This window comes from Pongo pygmaeus, chromosome 9 (genome assembly GCF_028885625.2).
Source record: "Pongo pygmaeus isolate AG05252 chromosome 9, NHGRI_mPonPyg2-v2.0_pri, whole genome shotgun sequence".
NCBI classification, from domain to species: Eukaryota; Metazoa; Chordata; class Mammalia; order Primates; family Hominidae; genus Pongo; species Pongo pygmaeus.
Window position 1 is genome coordinate 91,422,914 of NC_072382.2, and position 23,155 is coordinate 91,446,068.

Below are 23,155 nucleotides of genomic sequence, written 5' to 3' on the forward strand. Positions count from 1 at the left end.
TTGAAGAATGCATTTGAAGAACTTGTACTCAAGAAATCAACTTATTTTAAGAACTTGAGTCTCCTTCGAGTTTGTGTTTTCTAGACCAGTAGTTCTCCAAATTAAAGCAAATTTAGGCTGGGCATGGTGGCTCATGCCTATAATCTCTGCACTTTGGAAGTCCGAGGCCGGCAGATCACTTGAGGTCAGGAGTTCGAGACCAGCTGACCCACCATTGTGAAACCCTGTCTCTACTAAAAATACAAAAATTAGCCGGGCATGATGGCATGCGTCTGTAATCCCAGCTACTTTGTAGGCCGAGGCAGGATAATCGCTTAAACTGGAGAGGTGGAAGTTGCAGTGAGCCAAGATTGCACCGCTACACTCCAGCCTGGGCAACAGAGCAAGACTCTGTCTCAAAAAAAAAAAAAAAAAAAAGCGAATTTAGTTCACTTTGGTATTGTGTCAAAATGTAGATTCTTTTAAAGTAAATCCAGAGAATTTAGATGTAGTTGAAGCTTGTAATCTGTTCTTAATTTTTTTAAATAAAAATAAAATATTTAGATTTAGAGTAAATCTAAAGTGAGGCCTGAAGCTGCTCCCAGGTAATACTGATGCTGCTCATTTTTACCCAAATTTTGAGTCACAAGGTTCTAAAGTAGTGGTTTGAAGTCCTACACGTGTAATCACATGGGGAGCTCAATTAACACCCAGCAACAGACTAATTATTAATACATCAGAATCTTCAGTATTAGGCTTCAGTCATTGGCAATTTTTTTTTATTTTTGAGATGGAGTCTCCCACTGCCACCCAGGCTGAAGCGCACTGGCACGATCTTGGCTCGCTGCAAGCTCCGCCTCCTGGGTTCACGCCATTCTCCTGCCTCAGTTTCCCAAGTAGCTGGGACTACAGGTGCCTGCCACCACGCCCAACTAATTTTTTTGTATTTTTAGTAGAGACGGGGTTTCACCGTGTTAGCCAGGATGGTCTCGATCTCCTGACCTCGTGATCCGCCCGCCTGGGCCTCCCAAAGGGCTGGGATTACAGGCGTGAGCCATCGCGCCCGGCCAATCATTGGCGTTTTTAAAGGTCCCAGGTGATTCTAATGTGAGGTCTTTACAGACATCTTGTAAGTTAAAAACTATAAAGTGTAAAATTGTCTTTGCCTCCCTTTTGGAAACCACAAATGAATGTCAAAGTTGGAACAGAAGTAGAAAGCATACAAAAATGAACTTGACAATACCCATCTACAGATCCCTGATAGGCATTTGTGTACAACTTGACCTACGTGACATTTAAGGTCAGTTTGCTCCGATTATTATTAAGAATAAAGTCTACTACAATGATGGCAATGTTTTTCATCGACAGCAGTTCACCCATTGAGTGTTGATACCGTGGGTCTGAGTGAAGCTAAGGGTGGAGGAAACACAGGACAAGGGAGAGGGATAGTTTGCCCCTTCAAGGACTGACAGGAAATAACACAAAAGGCGGCGGGGGGAGAATAAAGTCCACCTTCTGAGTAAAGCAAAGCAAAGTGTTCTCAGCCAATCCAAGTGGCGCCTGTAAATACCATTATCTAGAGAAAATATGATTAAAGAAGTGGCTATAGTGTGTAGGAAGGTAAGAAGTTTCTGGATATTTGTACTGAGTAGGAATCAAGATTTCTGGGTAGAGATGCTGGAAGAAAATCAGCATCTGGTCCAGGAAAAAAAAAAAAAAAAGAAAAGTTCTCCGAATTTTTCTGCTTGAATTCCATGAACTCAAATTTGTAATTTAGTCTTTAAACATAATAGTGGGTCATAATATTGCCTACGTATACGAGGAGGAAAATGTCGTTTTACCTATCTTACCAATGGGGAAAAAGTGGCTCATATAGAAGCCTTGACTTCCAACTAACCTTTCAGGTTACTTAGCCTCAAATCTATTCCACTAAAATACAGGTGTGTGCTCTAAGTAGAAAGTAGAAGGATGGTTACCAGAGGCAGGGGTGGGAGAAGGGGAGGAAGGGAGTGGGAGCCTGTTGATCAAAGGGTACAAAGTTTCAGATATGGGAGGAACAGGTTTTGAGATCTATTGCACAGCAGAGTGACTGTAGTCAATAATAATGTACTACATACTTCAAAATTCACGTAAATTTCACGTCTCACCATAAAAAATGATGGGTAAGTGAGGTGATGGATATGTTCATTAGCTTGATTTAATCATGCCACCTTATATATATATATGTGGGTGTGTATCTCACATTGTACCCTATAAATGTATATAATTATGGCTTGTCAAACAAAAATATTTCTATAAATTTTTTAAATATCTGTATGCTAATAGAGATATTACAATCAGTGCCCATAGAGGAAGAAGGAGGATGTTGGATGAGTCTATTTTCTTCTGATCCAAGTGACTCTGCATGAAGCTTAAAAAAGTCAATTACCTCCATTCCTTTTTTCTAAGTAGCTTTGTTGAGTTATAGGCAACCTGCAATAAACTCCACATATTTAAAACTGCACAATTTGAGAAGTTTTGACATATATAAATATACGTGTGTAAGACCACCACCGTAATCAAGATAATAAACATCAATCACCTAAAAATTTCCTTGTGCCACTTTTTGTTTTGTGTAAGATGGGATCTTGCCATGTTGCCCAGGCTGTTCTCAAACTCCTGGGTGCAAGTAATCCTCCTGCCTCAGCCTTCCACAATGCTGGGATTACAGGCCTGAGCTACTGCGCTCAGCCTCCTTTTGCCACTTTGTAATCCCACCCTCCTGACCTTCCCTGCTGCTCCTCTCCAAGCAACCACTGATCTGCTTTCTGTCACTATAGATAAGTTTGCATTGTCTAGAATGTTATATAAATGGGTCATAGAGTATACACTTGTTTTTGCCTGGCCTCTTTCACTCAATATTTGTTATGAGATTTGTCCTTGTTAAGTGCATACATTTTGATTGCAAAATAGTGTTTGATTGCGTGACTATATCAGTTTGTTTAACCTTTTATAGTACTTGTTAATGGAAATCTTTGTTGTTTCCAGTTTGAGGGTATAATTGTTTGTTTGTTTGTTTGTTTGTTTTGAGATGAAATCTCACTCTGTCGATCAGGCTGGAGTGCAATGGCATGATCTCGGCTCACTGCAACCTCTGCCTCCTAGGTTCAAGCAATTCTCCTGCCTCAGGCTCCCAAGTAGCTGAGATTACAGGTATGCACCATCCTGCCCGGCTAATTTTTGTATTTTTAATGGAGACAGGGTTTCATCATGTTGGCCAGGCTGGTCTCAAACTCCCGGCCTCAGGTGATCCACCCTCCTCAGCCTCTCAAAGTGTTAGGTGGCATGAGCCACCAAGCCCGGCCTGAGGGTATAATTTTTAAAAATCTTCTGTGAACACTCATATACAAGTCTTTATATGGACATATGCTTTTGTTTCTCTTGAGTAATACCTAGGAATGAAATGGCTGGACCATCTGCCTGTTTTCTGACAGCATCCAATTAGAGCAAACCCCTTCTTTCTTAGACATTCACTCATCTCCCAACCAAAGGGTAAGTCCTATAATAGGTTCCTTTTAACATCCTATTACTGAGACATCCATCCGTTTCTCTTGGTATGTGTTCTCCTTGTAGCAGGCCAGGCATGGTGGCTCATACCAGTAATTCCAGCACTTTAGGAGGCCGAGGTGGGAGGACCACTTAAGGTCAGGAGTTCGAGACCAGCCTGGCCAACATGATGAAACTCCGTCTCTGCTAAAAATACAAAAATTAGCCCAGCATGGTGGTGGGCACCTGTAATCCCAGCTACTAGGAAGGCTGAGGCAAGAGAATTGCTTGAACCTAGGAGGAGGAGGTTACAGAGAGCCGAGATCGTGCCATTGCACTCCAGCCTGGGTGACAGGACAAGACTCCGTCTCAAAAAAAAAAAGGAAAAAAGAAAGTTGTAGCAAATCCAATTAATTACGAGTGTATTTCTAGAGGTCTTTGCCTGTAATTATTGTCTAGAATTTTTTTCTATTTTACTTAAATCATCTGGTATATTGGCATAAAGTTCTTCAAAGTATTTTCTTACTATTCTTTTAATATCTATAAAATCTACAGCCATATCACCTTTTTCATTCCTGATATTGGTAAGTTGTGTCTTCTCTTCATTTCCTTATCAGTTTTACTAATGGTTTATCGAGTTTATTGATCTTCTCAAAGACCAATAGGTTTTGGGTTTATTGATCTCAATTGTTTTTGTTTTCTGTATCACTGAATTTTGCTAAGATTATTACTTCTGTGATTCTGCATACTTTAGGTTGAATTTCTATTCTTTTTCTAGTTCTTATGATAAAATATGAAGTTATTGATTTGAGATCTTTTTTTTTCTTTTCTAATATGTAGGCTTTTAGTGCTAAAAATTTCCATCTCAAGTACTGCTTTACTTGCATTCCATACATTTTTGTATGTTGTGTTTTCACTTTAAAACACTTCCTGATTTCTCTTTAGATATCCTCTCTGAGTCATAGGTTATTTAAAATACGTTATTTGGTTTCCAAATAATTGGGAATTTTTCAGACATCTTTCTGTTACTGATTTCTAATTTAATTCCATTGTGCTCAGAAAATGTATTTTGTGTAATTTGTACCATTTCAAACTTGGTTAGTTTTATGCCCCAGAATATGAACTATCCTGTTAAATGTTTTCTCTAATGTCGAAAAAAAATGCACGATCTACTGTTGTTGGTTGACAGTGTTGCACCATCTTATATGTTTCTATTGATTTTATGTCTACTTTTTCTATCAACTGTTGACAGAGAAGTTTAAAAATCCATTATAATTAAGAACGTGTTCGATTCTTCTTGCAGTTGTATCAGTGTCTGCTTTATGTATATTGAAAGCTTGTTCGTAGGTGCATAAATGTTTAGGATCATTATGTCCTCGCAATGAGTTGATCACTTTATGATTCTAAAATGACCTAATTTTATCACTGCTAATATTCTTTGCTCTTAAATATACTTCCTCTAATGTATTAATAACTACTCTTGCTTTTTTCACTAGTGTTATCAAGTTACATCTTTTAACCAATTTGTTTTTATAGTTAAAGTTCATTTCTTATATGGCATGTATAACTGTGTCTTTTGTATCTTGTTCTTCTTAACCTGGCTTTTTATTGGAATGTTTACGTCATATACATTTAATGTGATTATTGGTACGGTAAAGTTTAATTTTATCATCTTAGTATTTGTTTTCTTTTTTCTTTTTGTTTTTTTAATGTGTTTTTTGTTTCTTTGTTTGTTTTGTTTTTTTGTCCTGACCATGGAAAGGACAGCTATTTGTTTTCTATTTGTTACAAGTATTCTTTTCCTCTTTTTCTTCTTTTGGATTCAGTATTTTATGATTAAATTTTATCTACTTTTTTGCTTGTTAGCTGTATGCTTTGTTATTTTAGTGACTGCTTTAGGGTATGTATCTTTGAATTATCAGTTTACCTATGAATGATATTATACCACTTCATGTGTAGTATAAGCACTTTACAATAATACACATCCATTTCTCGTCTACATGTATATTGCAATAATATACGTCTATTTCTTGTCTACATTCAGTACAATAATATACGTTCATTTCTTAAATCATATGGGTAACATATTTGTTGACTTAGGACAGACAGCACGAAAGACTAGAGAAATTCAAAGAATGATAATTGAGGGTAGCTGCCTCTAACAGCAAAGTATCTCAAAGAAGGATATAAATAGACTCAAGTTTCTTAATTATCATTCAGTAACATTCTAAAACTTTGAGACTGATTTCCTCCTTTTCCCTCACACAAATTCTTATTACTTGCAAGTGAAAGGCTGAGGTTGTTATAAACAAATGCCGAGTTTGTTTCTGTCACTTGACAAACTGCAAGGTCGGTTGAATCCGGGTTTTGGAATCTCTTTTTTCTTTTTTTTTTTTTTTATTTTTGAGACGGTGTCTTGCTCTGTCTCCCAGGCTGGAGTGCAGTGGCGCCATCTCGGCTCACTGCAAGCTCTGCCTCCCAGGTTCACGCCTTTCTCCTGCCTCAGCCTCCCAAGTAGCTGGGACTACAGGCGCCCACCACCACTCCCGGCTATTTTTTTTTTTTTTTTTTTGTATTTTTAGAAGAAGCGGGATTTCACTGTGTTAGCCAGGATGGTCTCAAACTCCTGACCTTGTGATCTGCCCACCTCGGCCTCCTAAAGTGCTGGGATTACAGGCGTGAGCCACGGCGCCCAGCCTGGAATCTCTTAACTGAAAGTCTGAGCATTGATTTTAAAAGAGTGAGATACCAAACACTGGAATGTGAATATACAGAGGTACTTAGAGGATTTAGAGTCCAGCTTTCCAGCCTGTGTGGCCCCTCCTTTCCCTGAGGAAAATGAGCCTCCTAGACTCTCACTCAAAGGAATTTTCCTACTTTTAAAGAAAATATCCATAGTCTTCATAACTCATTGTCTCCCAAATAGTAACCAGGTTAAAATGGAATCAAATCCAAAAAGGCTTTTTCCATAGCATATCCTTATAAACAATGCTTTCACATTGCAAGAATTACAGATTTTAGCAATTTATATTGGCCACTATCTTGCAAGTGCATGGATTATAGATTCTGGTGATAAATGACAAAAATGAAAATTTTAGATTAGGGTGAATTTACCCATGTAATGTGTTTACCAGACATTGTATGTTCGAGGTGCTAGCTCAGGTACCTGGAAGTAGTCTTAGTTAATTGATCATCATTGGTCTTTTTATGTACTTCTTGATTCACAAAAATCTAACCTTATAGAACAGTGGAATGCTTTTTGATGATTCAGACACAGTAGCATTTTCTAATTAAAAAAAAAAAAAACAAATACAGAGTCTCGCTCTGTCGCCCGGGCTGGAGTGCAATGGCGCAATCTCGGCTCTCTGCAACCTCCGCCTCCTGAGTTCAAGCGATTCTCCTGCCTCAGCCTCCCATGTAGCTGGAATTACAGGTGCCCGCCAGCACACCCAGCTAATTTTTGTATTTTTAACAGAGATGGGGTTTCACCATCTTGGCAAGGCTGGTCTTTAACCCCTGACCTCGTGATCCACCTGCCCCTGCCTCCCAAAGTGCTGGGATTATAGGCATAAGCCACTGCGTTCAGCCTACAGTAGCATTTTCTAGACAACATTTTGTGAGTTTGAAGTGCTGTCCTGAAGGACACCTTATGAGCTGAGCTGCAACTAATACACATGTAGTGCCATTTCTCCCACAACCAGAATATATATCTCAGGAAACCAAGCATAGAGAAAAGGTAGTACTTCTCATGATTACATTTGAAGATCCACTTGTAGTCCCCACAATTCCGGACTCTGATGATTTAGAGGTTCCAGTCCCTACAGAGCAAATGTTTCTATCAGGGGAAATAATAGTTACATAGATATGGCATTTAAAGCTCCAACCTGGCTATCTTAAGACTCTCGTGCCACTGAACAGAACACAACACTGTAGGCAGAAGATGAGTTTACTGTTGGCTGGGGTGGAAAATTCTCGTGGTAAGAGAGAATTGAGATTCTTGTCATAAGAAGATAAGAGTTACTATTAAACTGAGATAATAATCTAAATCGCCTCCTCAAACCTACATTCAGTGCAAAAGGTTCACTGAGATTACTAAACTAGAGGGTACAGCAAGGGTTCAGGTCCCTTAGAAATGAACGTAAATAATTCTGAATAGCTGAGATACTTGCTGAAAGCAAAGGGGATATGGGAGAAAAGTGGTGGAAGGAAGTTATAAGTGACTTTATAATGAAATGCTGAAACAAAAATTTTAATCTCATGTGTCTCATTTCTTACTGTAACATGTATATATTCTTATAGTTTATCTTAAATTTCTTTTCTCTCTCCCTATTACATATTTTTTTTCATTTTTTTTTTTAAATGGAGATGGCATCTCACTCTGTTGCCTAGGCTGGACTCAAACTCCTTGGCTCAAGCCTCAGCCTCCAGAGTAGCTGGGACTACAGGTGTGAGCCACCATCTTGGCTAAATTTTTAGTTTTAAGAGACAGGGTCTCATTTGTTGCCCAGGCCGGAGTGCAGTCACATGATCATGACTCACTGCAGTCTCCAACTCCTGGGCTCAAGCAGTCCTCCTGCCTCAGCCTCTCAAATAGCTGGAATTATAGGCACGAGTCACTGAACCCAGCCTCCTATTGCACATAGAGGTAAACAGGATGTGAAAGCAGTAGTTAGCTTTTCAGTTTTGTTCACAGGATGAGACAACTGAGATGGAATCATGACAGAACTACAAGAAGAATGAGCATCAACTAGAAAGCTAGATTTGCAGCTGGATGCAATAACCACAAGACTTTGGGTCGATTTTTTCCCATCGTATAAAAGCAACTCTAAAAGTAATAGTTATCTTCATTTCTGAAGAAAAGTTTCTGATTCAATAGCTCTAGAATTGTCCTGAGACTGCACATCTAACAAGTTGCCAGGTAACATTGACGCTGCTGTCTGGGGATCTCACTTTGCGAACCACTTCTCTAAATGATATTCTAATGCATTTTTTTTTTCCTGTCTGTTTAGAGAAATGATTAGTGTAGCCCTGTTTGCTAAAAGTGAAAATTACAAAACTACCACTGGGGATGTGTTTTTTGGAAGTTTATTGGAAGATTAACATGTACAGCTATTGGGCAGGCAGAAAAAAGAGACTATATAATTGTTTGCTGGTGTATTTTTGTCTGTACAGCATTTGAACACCCTTTCTGTTTGTGGAATGTTCTGCTGTGTGATTCTTCATGGTCTCAGAATCTATAAAGTCTAGTTATCTGTCTTCCCTGCCCCTGGTAGAGCACAGGCACGTGATCTCACTGTTCTATGGTGGTGGTGATCACGGGGATCGTCTCTAAAACAAGGGGTGCCATCCAGTGTCCTGCTGCCGCAGCCACACCAGCCTCACCAGATTGTTCCTCTGTCATCATTTTTGCCATAGTTATAATTGACTGGCCACTTTAATCACTGCCCACTTCAAAAAAAAAAAAAGATTCTCTAATCTTGCCAGAGATTCTATGAGCTACTATTTCTTTTCTGTTCAAGTTAGAGTAATGTATATTGCTTGCAAAATAGAAGCTAACAGCATAGGCCAAAAATGATACAGATTACACGCAATACAGTTTACAATGGAGTCATTTTAATGATAGGCAAAACACCCTTTCACTTAGGTGAAATGTCACTTCCCAATGCTTACAGATCAAGTATCGAAAGCATTTTTTAAAGTGGAAGGTAAACAAGAATCACCTTCCTCTAAATTCTGAAATTCTGTACTCAAAGATGAGTCTTAAATTTGGTTTCACCAAAACTGATCAAATGGGATAAAAGTATAAGATGCAGGAAAGCTGATTGTCTAGTAGGGTAGAGTCTCTCTTTCACTGTATTTTGCTGAGTGGGAGGTGGGGTCTCGTCAGGCCAATAAATTGTAAAGACAGACTCTTCTCTAAGAAATATATAAAATGCAATGTTTTGATGTTGCAACACCACTTTTGTAGTATACCTGCTCACCACGTCAAAGATGACAACAGGTGGGACAAAAATAATAGTCCTAGGGTCTCTGTATCCTTCACTGTTGAATAAAGTTAAATGCTTTTTAAATCTTTTTGAAGAAAAATTTTTAACAGTGTTTTCATTTGACTATAATTATCCTCTGATTATTGCACATTTAATACTCAGCTTTATATATTTAGCTTGAGGGGATTTTATCCCATTTCTCAATATGGCAGTAAAAAAGAATTCTATGAAATAGTCCAATAAAATGTGTATCGTATATATTTAAGGTGTTCAACATGGTGTTTTGATGTATGTATACATAATGAAATGGCCACAACAGTCCAGCAAATTAAACTATCTATGACCTACCATGATTACTGGTGTGAGTGCACGTGTGCACGTGCGTGTGTGTGTGTGTGTGTGTGTGTGTGTGTGGTGAGAGCACCTAAAATCTACCCTCAACAAATTTTTGTATGCAATACAATGTTATCAACTACAGTCCTCAGGCTGTACATTAGATCTCTAGATTAATTTATCCTATAAAAGTGCAGTTTTCTACCCCTTGACCTACTACTTTTCATTTTCTCCTCCTTCCTGCTCCTGAAAACCACCATTCTTCTCTCCGTTTCTATGTGATTGACTTGTTTTAGATTCCACATAAAAGTAAGCTCATGCAGTATTTTCCTTTCTATGTCTGGCTTATTTCACCTAGTGTAATGTTTTCCGGATTCCGGGTCTTTTTTATGAAAAGAGATTTTAAGGAGAAGTAAAACAAAAGTTTGTGTTGGTTAGAGACTTAGTTTTGTTGCAGACAGATGACTTGTGTGTGTTTTGGGACTTAGAATAGGTAGCCAGGTACAGTTTTGGTCTTTGTGAAGGCCAGAGACCATTCACTGAACCAGCTATTTTATATCTTCTTGGGCCCCACCATGATTCTCTTACTCTCTGCATCTTCTTTAATCTTTTTTACCTTTGTATTAGTCCATTTTCATGCTGCCAATAAAGACATACCCAATACTGGGAAGAAAAAGAGGTTTAATTGGACTTACACTTCCACATGGCTGGGGAGGCCTCAGAATCATGGAGGGAGGCAGAAGGCACTTCTTACATGGTGGCAGCAAGAGAAAATGAGGAAGAAGCAAAAGCAGAAAGCTGTGATAAACCCATCAGATCTCATGAGACTTATTCACTATCACAAGAATAGCACAAGAAAGACCAGCCCCCATGATTCAATTACCTCCTCCTGGGTCCCTTCCGCAACAGCGGGAATTCTAGGAGATAGAATTCAAGTTGAGATGTGGATGGGTGGGGGACACAGCCAAATCACATCATTCCATCCCCGGCCTCTCCAAAACTCAATTCTTGACTTCTGTGCAACTGCAGGCTCAACACCACGTGGAAGCTGTCAAGGCTTGAGACTTCCACCCTCTGTAGCCACAGCCTGAGCTCTATGTTGTCCTCTTTCAGCCACAGCTGCAGTGGCTGGGACACAGGGCACCAAGTCCCTAGGCTGCACACAGCACGGGGACCCTGGGCCCAGCCCACAAAAATCACGTTTTCCTCCTGAGCCTCTGGGCCTGTGATGGGAGAGGCTGCTGGGAAGTTCTCTGACATGGCCTGGAGACATTTTCCCCATGGTCTTGGGAATTAACATTAGGCTCCTTGCTACTTATGCAAATTTCTGCAGGTGACTTGAATTTGTCCCTTGAAAATGGGTTTTTCTTTTCTATCGCATTGTCAGGCTGCAAATTTTCCAAACTTTTATGCTCTGCTTGCCTTATAAAACTGAATGCCTTTTAACAACACCTAAGTCACCTCTTGAATGCTTTGCTGCTTAGAAATTTCTTCCACCAAATACCTTAAATCATGTCTCTCAAGTTTAAAGTTTCACAAATCTCTAGGGTAGGGGCAAAATGCCATCAGTCTCTTTAATAAAACATGACAAGAGTCTCCTTTGCTCCAGTTCCCAACCAGTTCCTCATCTCCATCTGAGACCAACTCAGCCTGGATTTTATTGTCCATATTGCTATCAGCATTTTGGACAAAGCCATTCAACAAGTGTCTAGGAAGTTCTAAACTTTCCCACATCTTCCTGTCTTCTTCTGAGCCCTCCAAACTGTTCCAGTCTCTTCCTGTTACCCAGTTCCAAAGTTAATTCCACGTTTTTGGGTATCTTTTCTGCAGTGCCCCACTCTACTGGTACCAATTTACTGTATTAGTCCATTTTCATGCTGCTGATAAAGACATACCTGAGACTGGAAAGAAAAAGAGGTTTAATTGGACTTACAGTTCCATGTGACTGTGGAGGTCTCAGAATCACGGCAGGAGGTGGAAAGCACTTCTTACATGGCAGCAGCAAGAGAAAATGAGGAGGAAGCAAAAGCGGAAACCCCTGATAAACCCATCAGGTCTCATGAGACTTACTATCATCAGAATAGCACAGGAAAGACTGGACCCCAGGATTCAACTACCTCCCCCTAGGTCCCTCCCACAACACGTGGGAATTCTGGGAGATACAATTCAAGTTGAGATTTGGGTGGAGACATGGCCAAACCATATCAACCTGTACAAACCAGAGTGTGCCATAACTTCATCACTAGATGATCTGAAAAACTCCCTTCACTCATTCATTAATAGCCTTGCTTGTCTGAGCCTAAGAAAAAGAATTTTGCATGGAAGGTGGGTTAGTAGTGAGCAGGGCTGGCAAATGTTTGGCAGCCTTTCTCAGAGTGATCTGAGACTTAGCAGGAAATGAATGCTCAGTCTCAAATACTGGCAATATAGTTTAGGGAACTATGAGGTTATGGATGCGGCTTGTAGAATAGGGATTATATTCCTCTTGTTATGAATTAGACTGTCCTCGGTCAGGTTAGCTGGTCAAGAAAAGTAACCAGTTAATAAAAATAATTCTCTTTTAAAATAACAAATGAATTTCAACTCACCACAATAAAAATATCAAATAATTTTAGTTTCTCCAATAGTTACCTCCAATTGTAAAATTGTTAAACACCCCCTTCTTGCTATTTTACTTTGTTAGGGATCTTTGAAAAATACTATAGAAGGCTGGGGCTTTCTTAGCCATTTGCTATATAACAAAGCCTCCTTTAACTATAGACATATGAATTTATTACATTTATCACTAGGAGGGCTTAGTGCCACAAGCCCTTCCTTTGGGTTTGTCTGTTTCTTTATGACGCTTGTGATCTTTGTTGATTTTGTGGTTGCCTGGTCTCCATGTGTTTGGCTTGCATGTATTTCCTTAGTGCAGTTCTCCTTTGAAGGGAGGTGAGATTCAAAAGCTAGATCGTATGGGTTTTTGGTAGCCACTCTAATGAGTCTAAATTTGGGGGAAATTGGGGTTTTTTTTAGTTTATATTTTTCTTTTTTCTCAGAGATCCATGTTCTAATAAATTTTGTTTTTAAGTTTAAAGACAGGGCTTTGGAAAATTTTAACCTATAACTTGATCTGATTGTCGCCTTAGGAAGGACATTCTATTGAGTCAAAGTTGGTCTGCAAAGGTGGAGAAAGAGAACCCAATAAAAATGCTTTACATGAGAGATTATTGTGGCTAAGATTAGAATAATGCTGGTGAAGACGGTAAGCAGCTAGATTCAAGATACGTTTTGATTGCAGAGCCAATAGAACATACTAAAGAATTCTATGTGAGGTGTGAAAGAAAATGAGGAGTGAAGTGCCAAAGAACGGGGCACACTCAAATTCTACAATGTAGCCATTAAAACCACTGGAGAAAGTAGGATAATATCTTGGTGGAGACAATGATGAAAAAAGGAAGCAAATTACATAATCAGATAATCAGATGGAAGTGACTTCAGAAGAGAATGCACAGGGAATAATGGTGACAAAGCAAAAATCTGTCCTTCCTCTCTGACCGCATGAGTCAATGGGGAGGCAAGAAAAGGAAATGTCCATTTAACTGGTTTTCAGAAAAAAGTGGTATCAAGTGAAAATAGGTGTCAGAAAAGAGGGGGTAGAAAAAGATATGTTAGAGAGAGGATTCGAAATATAAAGGGATTTATGCACAATAAAATGATACTAAAGGGATACAGGGACCGCAGCTGTAAATAAGGCTATAGGATGAGAGTTTGTGAAGGAATAGCACTGGAGGTACCCTAATCATGGCACTATTAGTTAAAGCTATTATGGAAAATAGCTTGAAGGTGCATTTTAATGATAAGGGATGAGCAATGTTAAGTCGGAAAATCTGGTTTAAAGGCCAAGTTATACAACTTACCAGTGTCAAGGTTCCAACTAGAATGTTAGCATGATAGGAGGCATACCCTACGTTGATGAGAAGGTATGGATGGTCTATTTTACACATTAACCTGGTAGGTCTTTCCTAATTTCTACATTTATTGTTGAGTAGAGTAATTATGACATCAGAAGGAAATCATCCAATCATGGTTTCTCCTGTTCTTTTAATATTTCTTCTCACTTTTATCAGTCTTTCACCTCTTCTCACTATCTAGACTTCTTTTGTTTCACCTCTCCTCTGTTATATAGGTTCCGGTATATTGTTTAATGTACTAATTTTCTAACATCTTATTTTATGTTTGAAACTAATTTTTGACAATTTTGTAGCCAAGAATCTTAAAAATACTTAACCACAGTGGTTCATGTCTGTAATCTCAGCACTTTGAGAGGCCGAGTTGGGAGAATTGCTTGAGCCCAGAAGTTCGAGATCAGCCAAAGCAACATAGTGAGACCCCGTCCTACAAAAGAGAAAAGAAACAAATACCCAACTGGAATATAATTCTTGTGCTGAATCACAGCTATCATAACATCAACGATTCACATTTTTCAAAGTGAACATTGCTTTCTGGATGACCACAACATCATGTGGGCCTATTCATTTCCCTAGTAATGCCACCTTGTGACATCACTAATGGCATAATGTCTGTATCTATACAGTGAGCCTCTCATATGCAGAATAAGGCAACATTTTCAAGCAAAACCTGAAATTTTGTGGCACAGCACCTGGTGAGACTGTGGGTTTGACAAATATCTTGCCACTCTATCATCAAGTTAAACATTATTCTTTTTTATTAAAGCTTAATAATTAAAGCTTAATTCTGCAAGTGAAATTTATATATACTGCTTTATTAGTACATATATATGACACTTTGTTTTCAAACATTGCCATAACCTGTTGAAAGGAACTTGAGCTTCAGAGTTACCAAATTGCCTCTGCTATGATGGAGAAGAGGAGGAAAAAATGCTTAGATAAGAGCAATTTAACTTAAATGGAGGAAGTGGTGAGTTTTGTTATGTTAGAGGCTCACTGAATCATGAGCAGGTCAAATGTGTCAAATAGCTTCATTGAGAGACTGGTTTTCAATACTCAAAGTTTTTATATACCATTAGCTTTGATGGAGAAATTGAAAAGGATTGCCCTATGTCAACAGTGTTGCTTTGTTAAGTGTGCTTTGCAAAGTACAAGTATCTGCCAAGATGGTAATAATTAGGAATTACTTTTTGATAGCAGCCTTCTGTTGCAAACTTAATTAACAGAATTTTGAATGCTTGCAGTGTCTATATTGACAAAAGGCCAAAGACTTATTGAGCCAGCTAACTGGGCTTTTTACAATGGCTTTTCAAGTTTGCAGATGCCGCCTACAGAGACGACAGTCATATTTGAGGTAACATTGTTCATTCTTGGAACTCTTTACATTTAATTTTTTTATTCAATATTTGCCTTCTCATTGAATTATAGGCTTCATAAAAACAAGGATCATATTCTTGGAATTTTGCATAATGTGTGGCATGTTATAGCCTCTCAATAAATGTTGGTTGAATGAATAATCTAATTTTAATTTAGGAAGATTATTCAAACTGGCAAACTGTGTTAAATAATGCATTGATTTATTCCATTACTCAAACTTCAATTAGCAATAAAAAACACAAAATGAGCAAGAAAAAATAAATTTAATAAATGGCTTAGCAACTTTATTCATTAGTTTCTACCTTCTCTTTCTTCAATAATTCTTTTCCTGGAGATAATTTTGATCTGCCTCTTGAGGGCTATGTAGTCAACAGTGAATGGTCCAATGGGTAGCAAATAGAAAAAGCCAAGCATCTAAAAATTGACAAATTACACAATCAATCCCAAAAATGTTTATATGTACAAAAATAACGTTTGATATTTTTGAGACCTTTGTGTGTCACCTGTTAAACACTGGAGAGTTATTAAAATCCCAGTATTATTTCATAATGTCACACATAAAAATAATTCTGAGTGCTCTTGGAAAATGTTTCTTAAGCCATATTTGAGGGGTTTAGTTACTTCACTGGATATTGAACCTTTTGAATAATTCTATTCTAATTCCCTATATATGGTGTTGTGTGTATGCATATAAGGGAGAAAAAACTTATTTTGTTGTGAAAATGTTTTTTGAAAGATGTTTCTCTCTAAAATAGAAAACACTGGAGGAGTCAGTCAAGGAATGTCTAACAGGCTAGTAGCTGAAAAAGCTGAAGTTAGTTGGGACTTAAATTGCATGCAAACATTTAGAAATCAATAGTTCATTAAGGAGGTTTGCTTCAAAGTTAAGTACCAGGTATGCTACAAAAGTTTCAAGAAATAAGTCATTAGGCATACCTATCAACAATTATGTTCAATTCATAGCCATTGAAACACAAGGACAAAAAAAATTATGTCCCAGAAAAATAAATTTGACTCTTCCAGTCACTTGTTAGGAGCAAATGTGCATTACCTAAAGCTATCAGGGCTGCAGACAATGCTGTGAAGTTTATCCTAGATATACTACTGTCTTTGAAATCAACATAGCAGTTTTGCTTTGGCTGAGAAAACTACTTTTGGTTAGATACGTGAAGCCAATCATAAATTCCTAAAATTTTTCTCTGAGATGAGATGGTTGGATGCAGGCTATTTACGATGGCCACTATTTTGCAAACCCATCTTTAAAGAGAAATGCTTCATGAACGTAGTATGGTGAGGACAGGGGAATGACAGGGGCCATTGTTAATGTAGGGGTCAATGGAAAGCTTACCCTTCACCCTCTGAAGTTTTACTGGAAAATGAACTCACAAAAGGCAGACTATTAGGAACAAAAGGCTTACAAATTTATTGAACAACATAGCATAAGGGAATCGTAGTAGAATGATTACCCAATAACCAATGAGGTAGAGATGATAATATACCTATCTTTTTAGAGGAAAGGAAGATGGGAATGTGTCTATAATTTTAGGAGGGTAGTAAATGAATTTTAGGGGAATTCAATGGGCTTGAAGAATATACAATGGCCTGGGACAAAGTCTGTTGGCCCTACAGGGCAGACAACAGTTGTAACAGAAGTCTGCCAGTTGTGTTGACAGACTGCAGTCCTTCTTCCTGAGATATTAGTTCGGTTAATGAAAACTCAGGAAAGAAACTGTTTTTTTGTTTGTTTGTTTGTTTTTGCCTTTAGTAGTTCTGGACTTTAGGCAGATAAGGGAACTTTAAAGAACAGCTTTATTCTGTGCTATGGGAGAGACAAAGGATTGAGAGAGAGGAGCTGGAACAGACGGGTATGGTCAGAGAGACCCTCTGGCTTCTTCAGTTTAGCATGTCAAAGCATCATATTTTGGGAAATTGGTGTCTGAGCTTCAGCATTAAGAACCTACTCTCAGTAACTACTGGCAGTGCAAGGTCCTTTCAATGATTACTTTTACTAATGGGAACCTAAAACATTCCAGTAAGGCAGGTAAAAACCTCTGTTAAATGAGTGGAAACAGAATTGCAGAAATGTGGAGTTTTGTTTAAGTAAAGGGAAACAAAAGAACGCAATCTCATCAATTTTGATGCTGACAGTGATTGAGGTATTAGTGGTGTTAACAGCTTTAACAGCAGAGCACCCAGGACCAGAAATTCTTTCTGAGTTTGACGAGTGGGAAATTATAGCAGAGACTCTGGAAGAAGAATAACCAATAGATCAGGAAAAGCAATACTTAAATTCACTTCTGAGCCGAAATTGGGCATTTTGGGGGATGGGCGTGGCAAACAGCAGTCGAGTTCTTTAGGAAATAATTAGGGATATTTTCAGCAGCTCCCGTCACCTACTATGTCCGGGTTACTGCGGGATCCACAGAATGGAAGTTGCCCGCCAACAGGAAGAATGCCTCCTCCCTCTGCAGGGCTTCCTTTCCCCCATCGAGGGCCCCTGGGGACCACAGGTCCCCAGCGGGTAGGGCGGAGGCGTGGCCTTGCGAAGGTCAGCGGAGGCCACCCAGCGCTCACAGCCTTCTGCCAGCGCACTCTCTGTTTCTCTGCAGTCCCGAAGCTCGCAAATGTAGCAGGCGCCCCAAGCTCGGTCCTCAAGAAGCCATGGCGAAGTCCAGGGGCCCTCTGTACCTTTGGATGTGCTTGGCTGCTGCGCTGGCATCTTTCCTGGTGGGATTTATGGTGGGTAAGTGAAAGAAACACTCTCCCCTGACTCCGGGGCTCGTGATTCCCTGCAGAAATAAAGGGAGAAATCCTGGAGCTGGAAGGGATTGGACTGTACGCTAGCTCTGGCCGGCTGGGCTAGATATGATAAACTCTGCAAATTTCAGCAAAACTAGAAACCAGATGGAATGTATTTTGGGCTTCCTAATAGACAAAGTGTGCTTGAAATTCAAATTTATTAAATGTTCACTGAGTTCACTAAAGACAACCTACAGCTGTCACCATCTGCAGGGATGAAAAAAAATCGTTTTTTTCCAAGCAACGTTAGTGAGTCAAAACTTTCAACTAATACGGGCAGCACTAAAAACAAAGCAAAACGAAACAAAACAAAACAAAACCCTGCTCTATATGTAAATAAACATTTGTGGAATGTTCCCTATGTGTCAGGGACTAGAGATCCAGGGAAGAACAAGAAAAGCCATGCCTTCATGCGTAACGTGAGAAAATGAAAGAGCTTCTCTTAAATAAAACTCCTTTCAAGCATCTAAAAATTATATTACATATCAGAATTTACAGGTTTTCTGCATTTAATATGAACATTATTTTTTAAAGCTCACCATGATCTCTTTGTCAGATAAAGGCTTTTTGGGGGGAAGGACGGAGGGGTGGCTTCCAGTTTTAATAAAGTCAAAGTGATTTTGTGTATATGTGTGCATGTTTTTGTATTTTTTTTTTCCTCAGGCTGGTTTATTAAGCCTCTCAAAGAAACAACCACTTCTGTGCGCTATCATCAAAGTATACGGTGGGAACTGGTATCCGAAATGAAAGCTGAAAACATCAGATCATTTCTTCGGTAAGTTTATTTTACGTATTTGATCTCAAAAATCATGTTTAAAATATCACAGTGAGAAGCATATTATACCTGGTTGTATGCATGAGGACAGTCTTCTCTGTGTGAAATTACATATTAGTCATCAACTTTTTTTTTTTTTAATGTCTCTTTATACCAGTCTTGGGGTGAAAAAGTAGGTCTTTCTTCCCTAACTTTATCTAACAAAAAGTATCTGGTTGGCTATTGAGAGATGTTTCAACTTCATGTAACTTTGGATCTAACTGAATGTTATTCTTTGTTCATCAGTGCCTGGGTTTTAATCAGCAATTTTTTTAGATACCGTATTCTGTCAGGGAAAGTTGACTTTCCCTTAGCTGGTTGACTAAGTGATTTAGTGGAAAAGTGATCAAAGTGTCTGATTCTGTCTGCCAAAAGTTAAACCTTTATCCCATTTTGCAGGTATAAATTTGTTGTTTACAAATAAGACAAAATGAAACCAAAAAGAATCATTGCCATTCCTCCAGCTTCTAACCAGGAAAAACAGTGGAAACTGGGGGAGTGATCATAAACTCCTTAAGAACAATGGCCATGGTATTTATTTCTGTATTCAGACTCTTTCAAATGGGTGTTATTTTTTAAAATCAGCTTTAGTGAAGTATAATTTACATAAAATAAACTGCATCCCTATAAATCCTACAATTTGAGAGTTATGACAGACGTATGCTATGCTGAACAAACCACCTCCTCCATCACGCTACAAAAATATTCCATTATGCCCTTTGCAGTTTATTCCCCATCCCCCTCCATCTCTGGCACTAGGCAATCACTAATCAATTTTATATCACTGGAGATTCATTTGCATTTTCTAGAATCTTATTTAAATGGAATCATATAGTATATGCTCTTTTGTATCTAGCTTCTTTTACTCAGAATAATGATTTTGAGATTCATCTAGATTGTTGCATGTATTAGTAGTTCATTATTTTTATTGCGGACTAGAATTCCATTGTATGGATATACTGCAATGTGTAGTTGATGGAAATTTGGGTTGATTATAGTTTTTGACTATTGTGAATAAAGCTGCTATGAACAGATGTTTACAAGTCTTTCTGTGGATATGTGGTTTATTTCTCTTGAAATGGTTGAGTTTGATGATAAGCGTTAAGTTTAACTTTTTAAGAAAATGCCTAAGATAAGTGAAAAGTGGTTGCATCATTTTGCATGTCTACCTCAAAATAAGGAAATCAGTATTCCAAAGAGATATGTGCACTCCAGTGTTTACCACAGCAGTATTCACAATAGCCAAGATACGGAATCAACCTGATGATCAACTTCCATCGACAAATATTATGGTGTATATACAGGATGGATTATTACTCAGCTTAACAAAGAAAGAAATCCTATCATTTGTAGCAACATGAATGGAACTAAATGTCATTATATTAAGTGAAATAAGCCAGGCACAGAAAGACACATATTGCATGATGTAACTCATATGTGGGAGCTAAAAAAAAATTGATCTCATGGAGATAGAGAATAGAATGATGGTTACCAGAAACTGGAAGGGTAGTGAGGAGGGTAGACGATACTGAGGGGTTGGTTCAGTGGGTACAAAAATACAGTTAGATAGAAGGAATAAGATCTAGTATTACATAGCGCAATAGGGCAACTATAGTTAACAATAATTTATTGTATATTTCAAAATAACTAGAGTGGATTTGAAGTGTTCCAAACTCAAAGAAATGATAAATGTTTGAGGTGATAGCTATCCTAACTACTCTGATTTGATCATTACTTATTGTATGCTTGTATCAAGATATCACATATACCCTATAAATGTGTACAAGTAGTAGGTAGCCATAAAATTTAAAAATAAAAAAAATAATTTTATAAATCTATTCACGGCTTTGGCTTATTTTGTATTTAGATATAAGTTGTTTTCCCCCTGTGGAGTTTTTTGTTTGTTGTTGTTGTTGTTGTTGTTGTTGTTTTGAGACAGAGTCTCACTCCATCCCCCAGGCTGGAGTACAGTGGTGCGATCTCAGCTCACTGAAACCTCCATGTCCTAGGCTCAAGGGATTCTCCCACCTCAGCCTTTTGAATAGCTGGGACTGCAGACATGCATCAGCACACCCAGCTAATTTTTTTATTTTTGTTTATTTGTTTATTTTTGTTGTTGTTGTTGTTGGTAGCTAGAGGGTCTCATTATTTTGCCCAGGCTGGTCTCGAACTTGTGAGCTCAAGTGACATACCCACCTCACCCTCCCACAGTGCTAGGATTACAAGCATAGGCCACCATCCCCAACCCCCCTATGGAGTTTTTAGAGCTCTTTATATAGAGTTGACTATTGAGTAATGTGGGCATAGGGTGCTGACCCCCATGCAGTCAAAAATCCACACATAACTTTGAACTCCCCCAAAACTTAACTATTAATACCCTACTAGTGACCTTAGCAATAAAATAGACAATTAACATGTATTTTGTATATGTATTATATGCTGTATTCTTACAATAAAGTAAGCTAGAGAAAAGAAAATGATTTTAAGAAAATCATAAGAAAGAGAAAAAGCATTTACTATTCAATAAGTGAATGTAGATTTTCATGAAGGTCTTCATCCAGTCTTCACATTGAGTAGGCTGAGGAGGAGGAGGAAGAGGAGGGGTTGGTCTTCGTGTCTCAAGGATGGCAGAGGCAGAGAAGGTAGAGAAGGGAGGCAGAAAAGGCAGTCACATTCCGTTTAATTCTTAGACATCATGCCTGTTTTTTACTTTTTCTTTTCTCTAAAAATATTTTTATACACTACCAGTTCTTCTTCCTTCATTTGCTTTAGTTTTATTGCCTATATCATAGAAAGGACCGTGTTGTAAAAGAAGTCAAAAGCAGTCTTGAATAATGGAAACCCTTCTGCCAGATTGTCTAATATCATCTTGTTTTCTGGCATTGCTTCTTCTGTGTCTTCTTCCTCATCATCTGGTACTGGTTTAGAAGTATTCATCTCCATCAAATCGTCTTCTGTTAATTTTTCTGGTGTCTACTACCTTTTGAATTTTTCCAAGATTACTATCATGAAACCCTTCATCACTCAATCTTTTTTTTTTTTTTTTGCCATATTCACAATCTCTTTCATGATTATCTTGTTTGGCTCTGTCATCAATCCTGTGAAGTCATGTCAACATCTGCACACAGTTTTCTTTAGCAGGAATTTGTTGTGTTGGGCTTGATGGCTTTCACAGCATTTTCTATAACAATGATGGCATCTTCAATGGTGTAATTTTTTTCAGAATTTCATGAAGTTCTGTCAGGGTTCTCTTCCGTAGTATTGACAGTCCTTTCCATAGAGTGCAGTGAGCCTTAAAATTCTTATTATGACCCCTTGATCTAGGGGGCAAATTAGAGAGATGTGTTTGGGGGCAAGTAGATTACTTGATCTCAGGGTTTCTGGGTAGCCAGAGGTGTCTTCCAATACCAAAAGAACTTTAAAAGGCAATCCCTTCCTGGCAAGGTATTTCATGACTGCAGGAACAAAGTATGGGTGGAATCAATCTAGAACATAGGTTTCTGTTGTCCAGGCCTTCTTGTTGTACAACCAAAAGACTGAAAGCTGGTGTTTACCTTTTCCCTTCAAGTCTTGGGGGTTAGCAGCTTCATAGATAAGGGCAGTCCTTATCATAAACCCGTGCATTTGCACAAAACAGTAGAATTCGCCTATCCCTTCCTGCCTTAAATCTCAGTGCTTACATCTCTTCCTTACTCATAAATATCCTTTGTAGCATCCCCCTCCGCCCCCAGGATAGGGCATTTTCATTTGCATTAAAAAGTCTTTTCAGGCAGATATCCTTTCTCCTCAGTAATTTTCTTAATGTCATCTGAAGACTTGTCTACTGCCTCTTGGTGAGCAGAAGCTGCTTCTCCTGTTATCTTGACACTTAAAAAGTTAAACTTCTTTCTAAATTTATCAAACCATCTTTTGCAGGCATACTATTCTCCACCTTTACCTTCCTTTTGCTTTAAATTATCATAGAATGACTTTGCTTTTTCTCAAATCACATTAATTAGAGTTTATAGATATGCCTTTCTTATAGCAATCCTACACCCACATAAAAGCTACATTTTCAATACAAGAAAAAAAGGTAATTTGCAAAAGAACAAGGTTTTCACACTTGCTGGCATAGCTGCCATGACAGCTTCACAAATTTTTCCTTTTTTTTTTTTAACAATAGTCTTTATGCTGGATTTATCTTGAAAATGGACGGCAATCACAGCTGCACATCTCAGTCTATGGTATACCAAGCAATTCATCTTTTTCTTATAATGTATCATTAGTGGCACTCTGTATGGATCCCATGGTGTTATTCAAGGTTTACAGTATTGTACTAAACACGGTGAGAACTACATGAGAACCATGGGAGATCATTTTTTAAACTGCCATAAGCAATTTACTGGAGAAAC

The 23,155-nt window shown here is 38.3% G+C and overlaps 1 protein-coding gene and 1 non-coding gene across 4 annotated transcripts in view; both read left to right on the forward strand.

Annotated features, from left to right (window-relative positions):
- The first annotated feature begins 1,316 nt into the window (after positions 1-1,316).
- On the forward strand, positions 1,317-1,387 carry LOC129009137 (small nucleolar RNA SNORD56). The gene has a single exon (XR_008492674.1). It is a non-coding gene; the product is annotated as a small nucleolar RNA SNORD56 (small nucleolar RNA).
- A 16,233-nt stretch (positions 1,388-17,620) lies between these two features.
- Positions 17,621-23,155, forward strand: part of NAALAD2 (N-acetylated alpha-linked acidic dipeptidase 2) — a 57,159-nt gene continuing 51,624 nt past the window's right edge. The window contains exons 1-2 of one of the 3 annotated variants that reach the window (XM_054438061.2): positions 17,621-17,894; positions 18,614-18,725. In XM_054438061.2, coding sequence (XP_054294036.1) covers positions 17,813-17,894; positions 18,614-18,725 — 194 coding nt within the window. In that variant the 5' untranslated portion in view covers positions 17,621-17,812. The remainder of the gene's footprint in view (positions 17,895-18,613; positions 18,726-23,155) is intronic. The other 2 variants (XM_054438060.2, XM_054438062.2) reach the window with 2 other exon arrangements.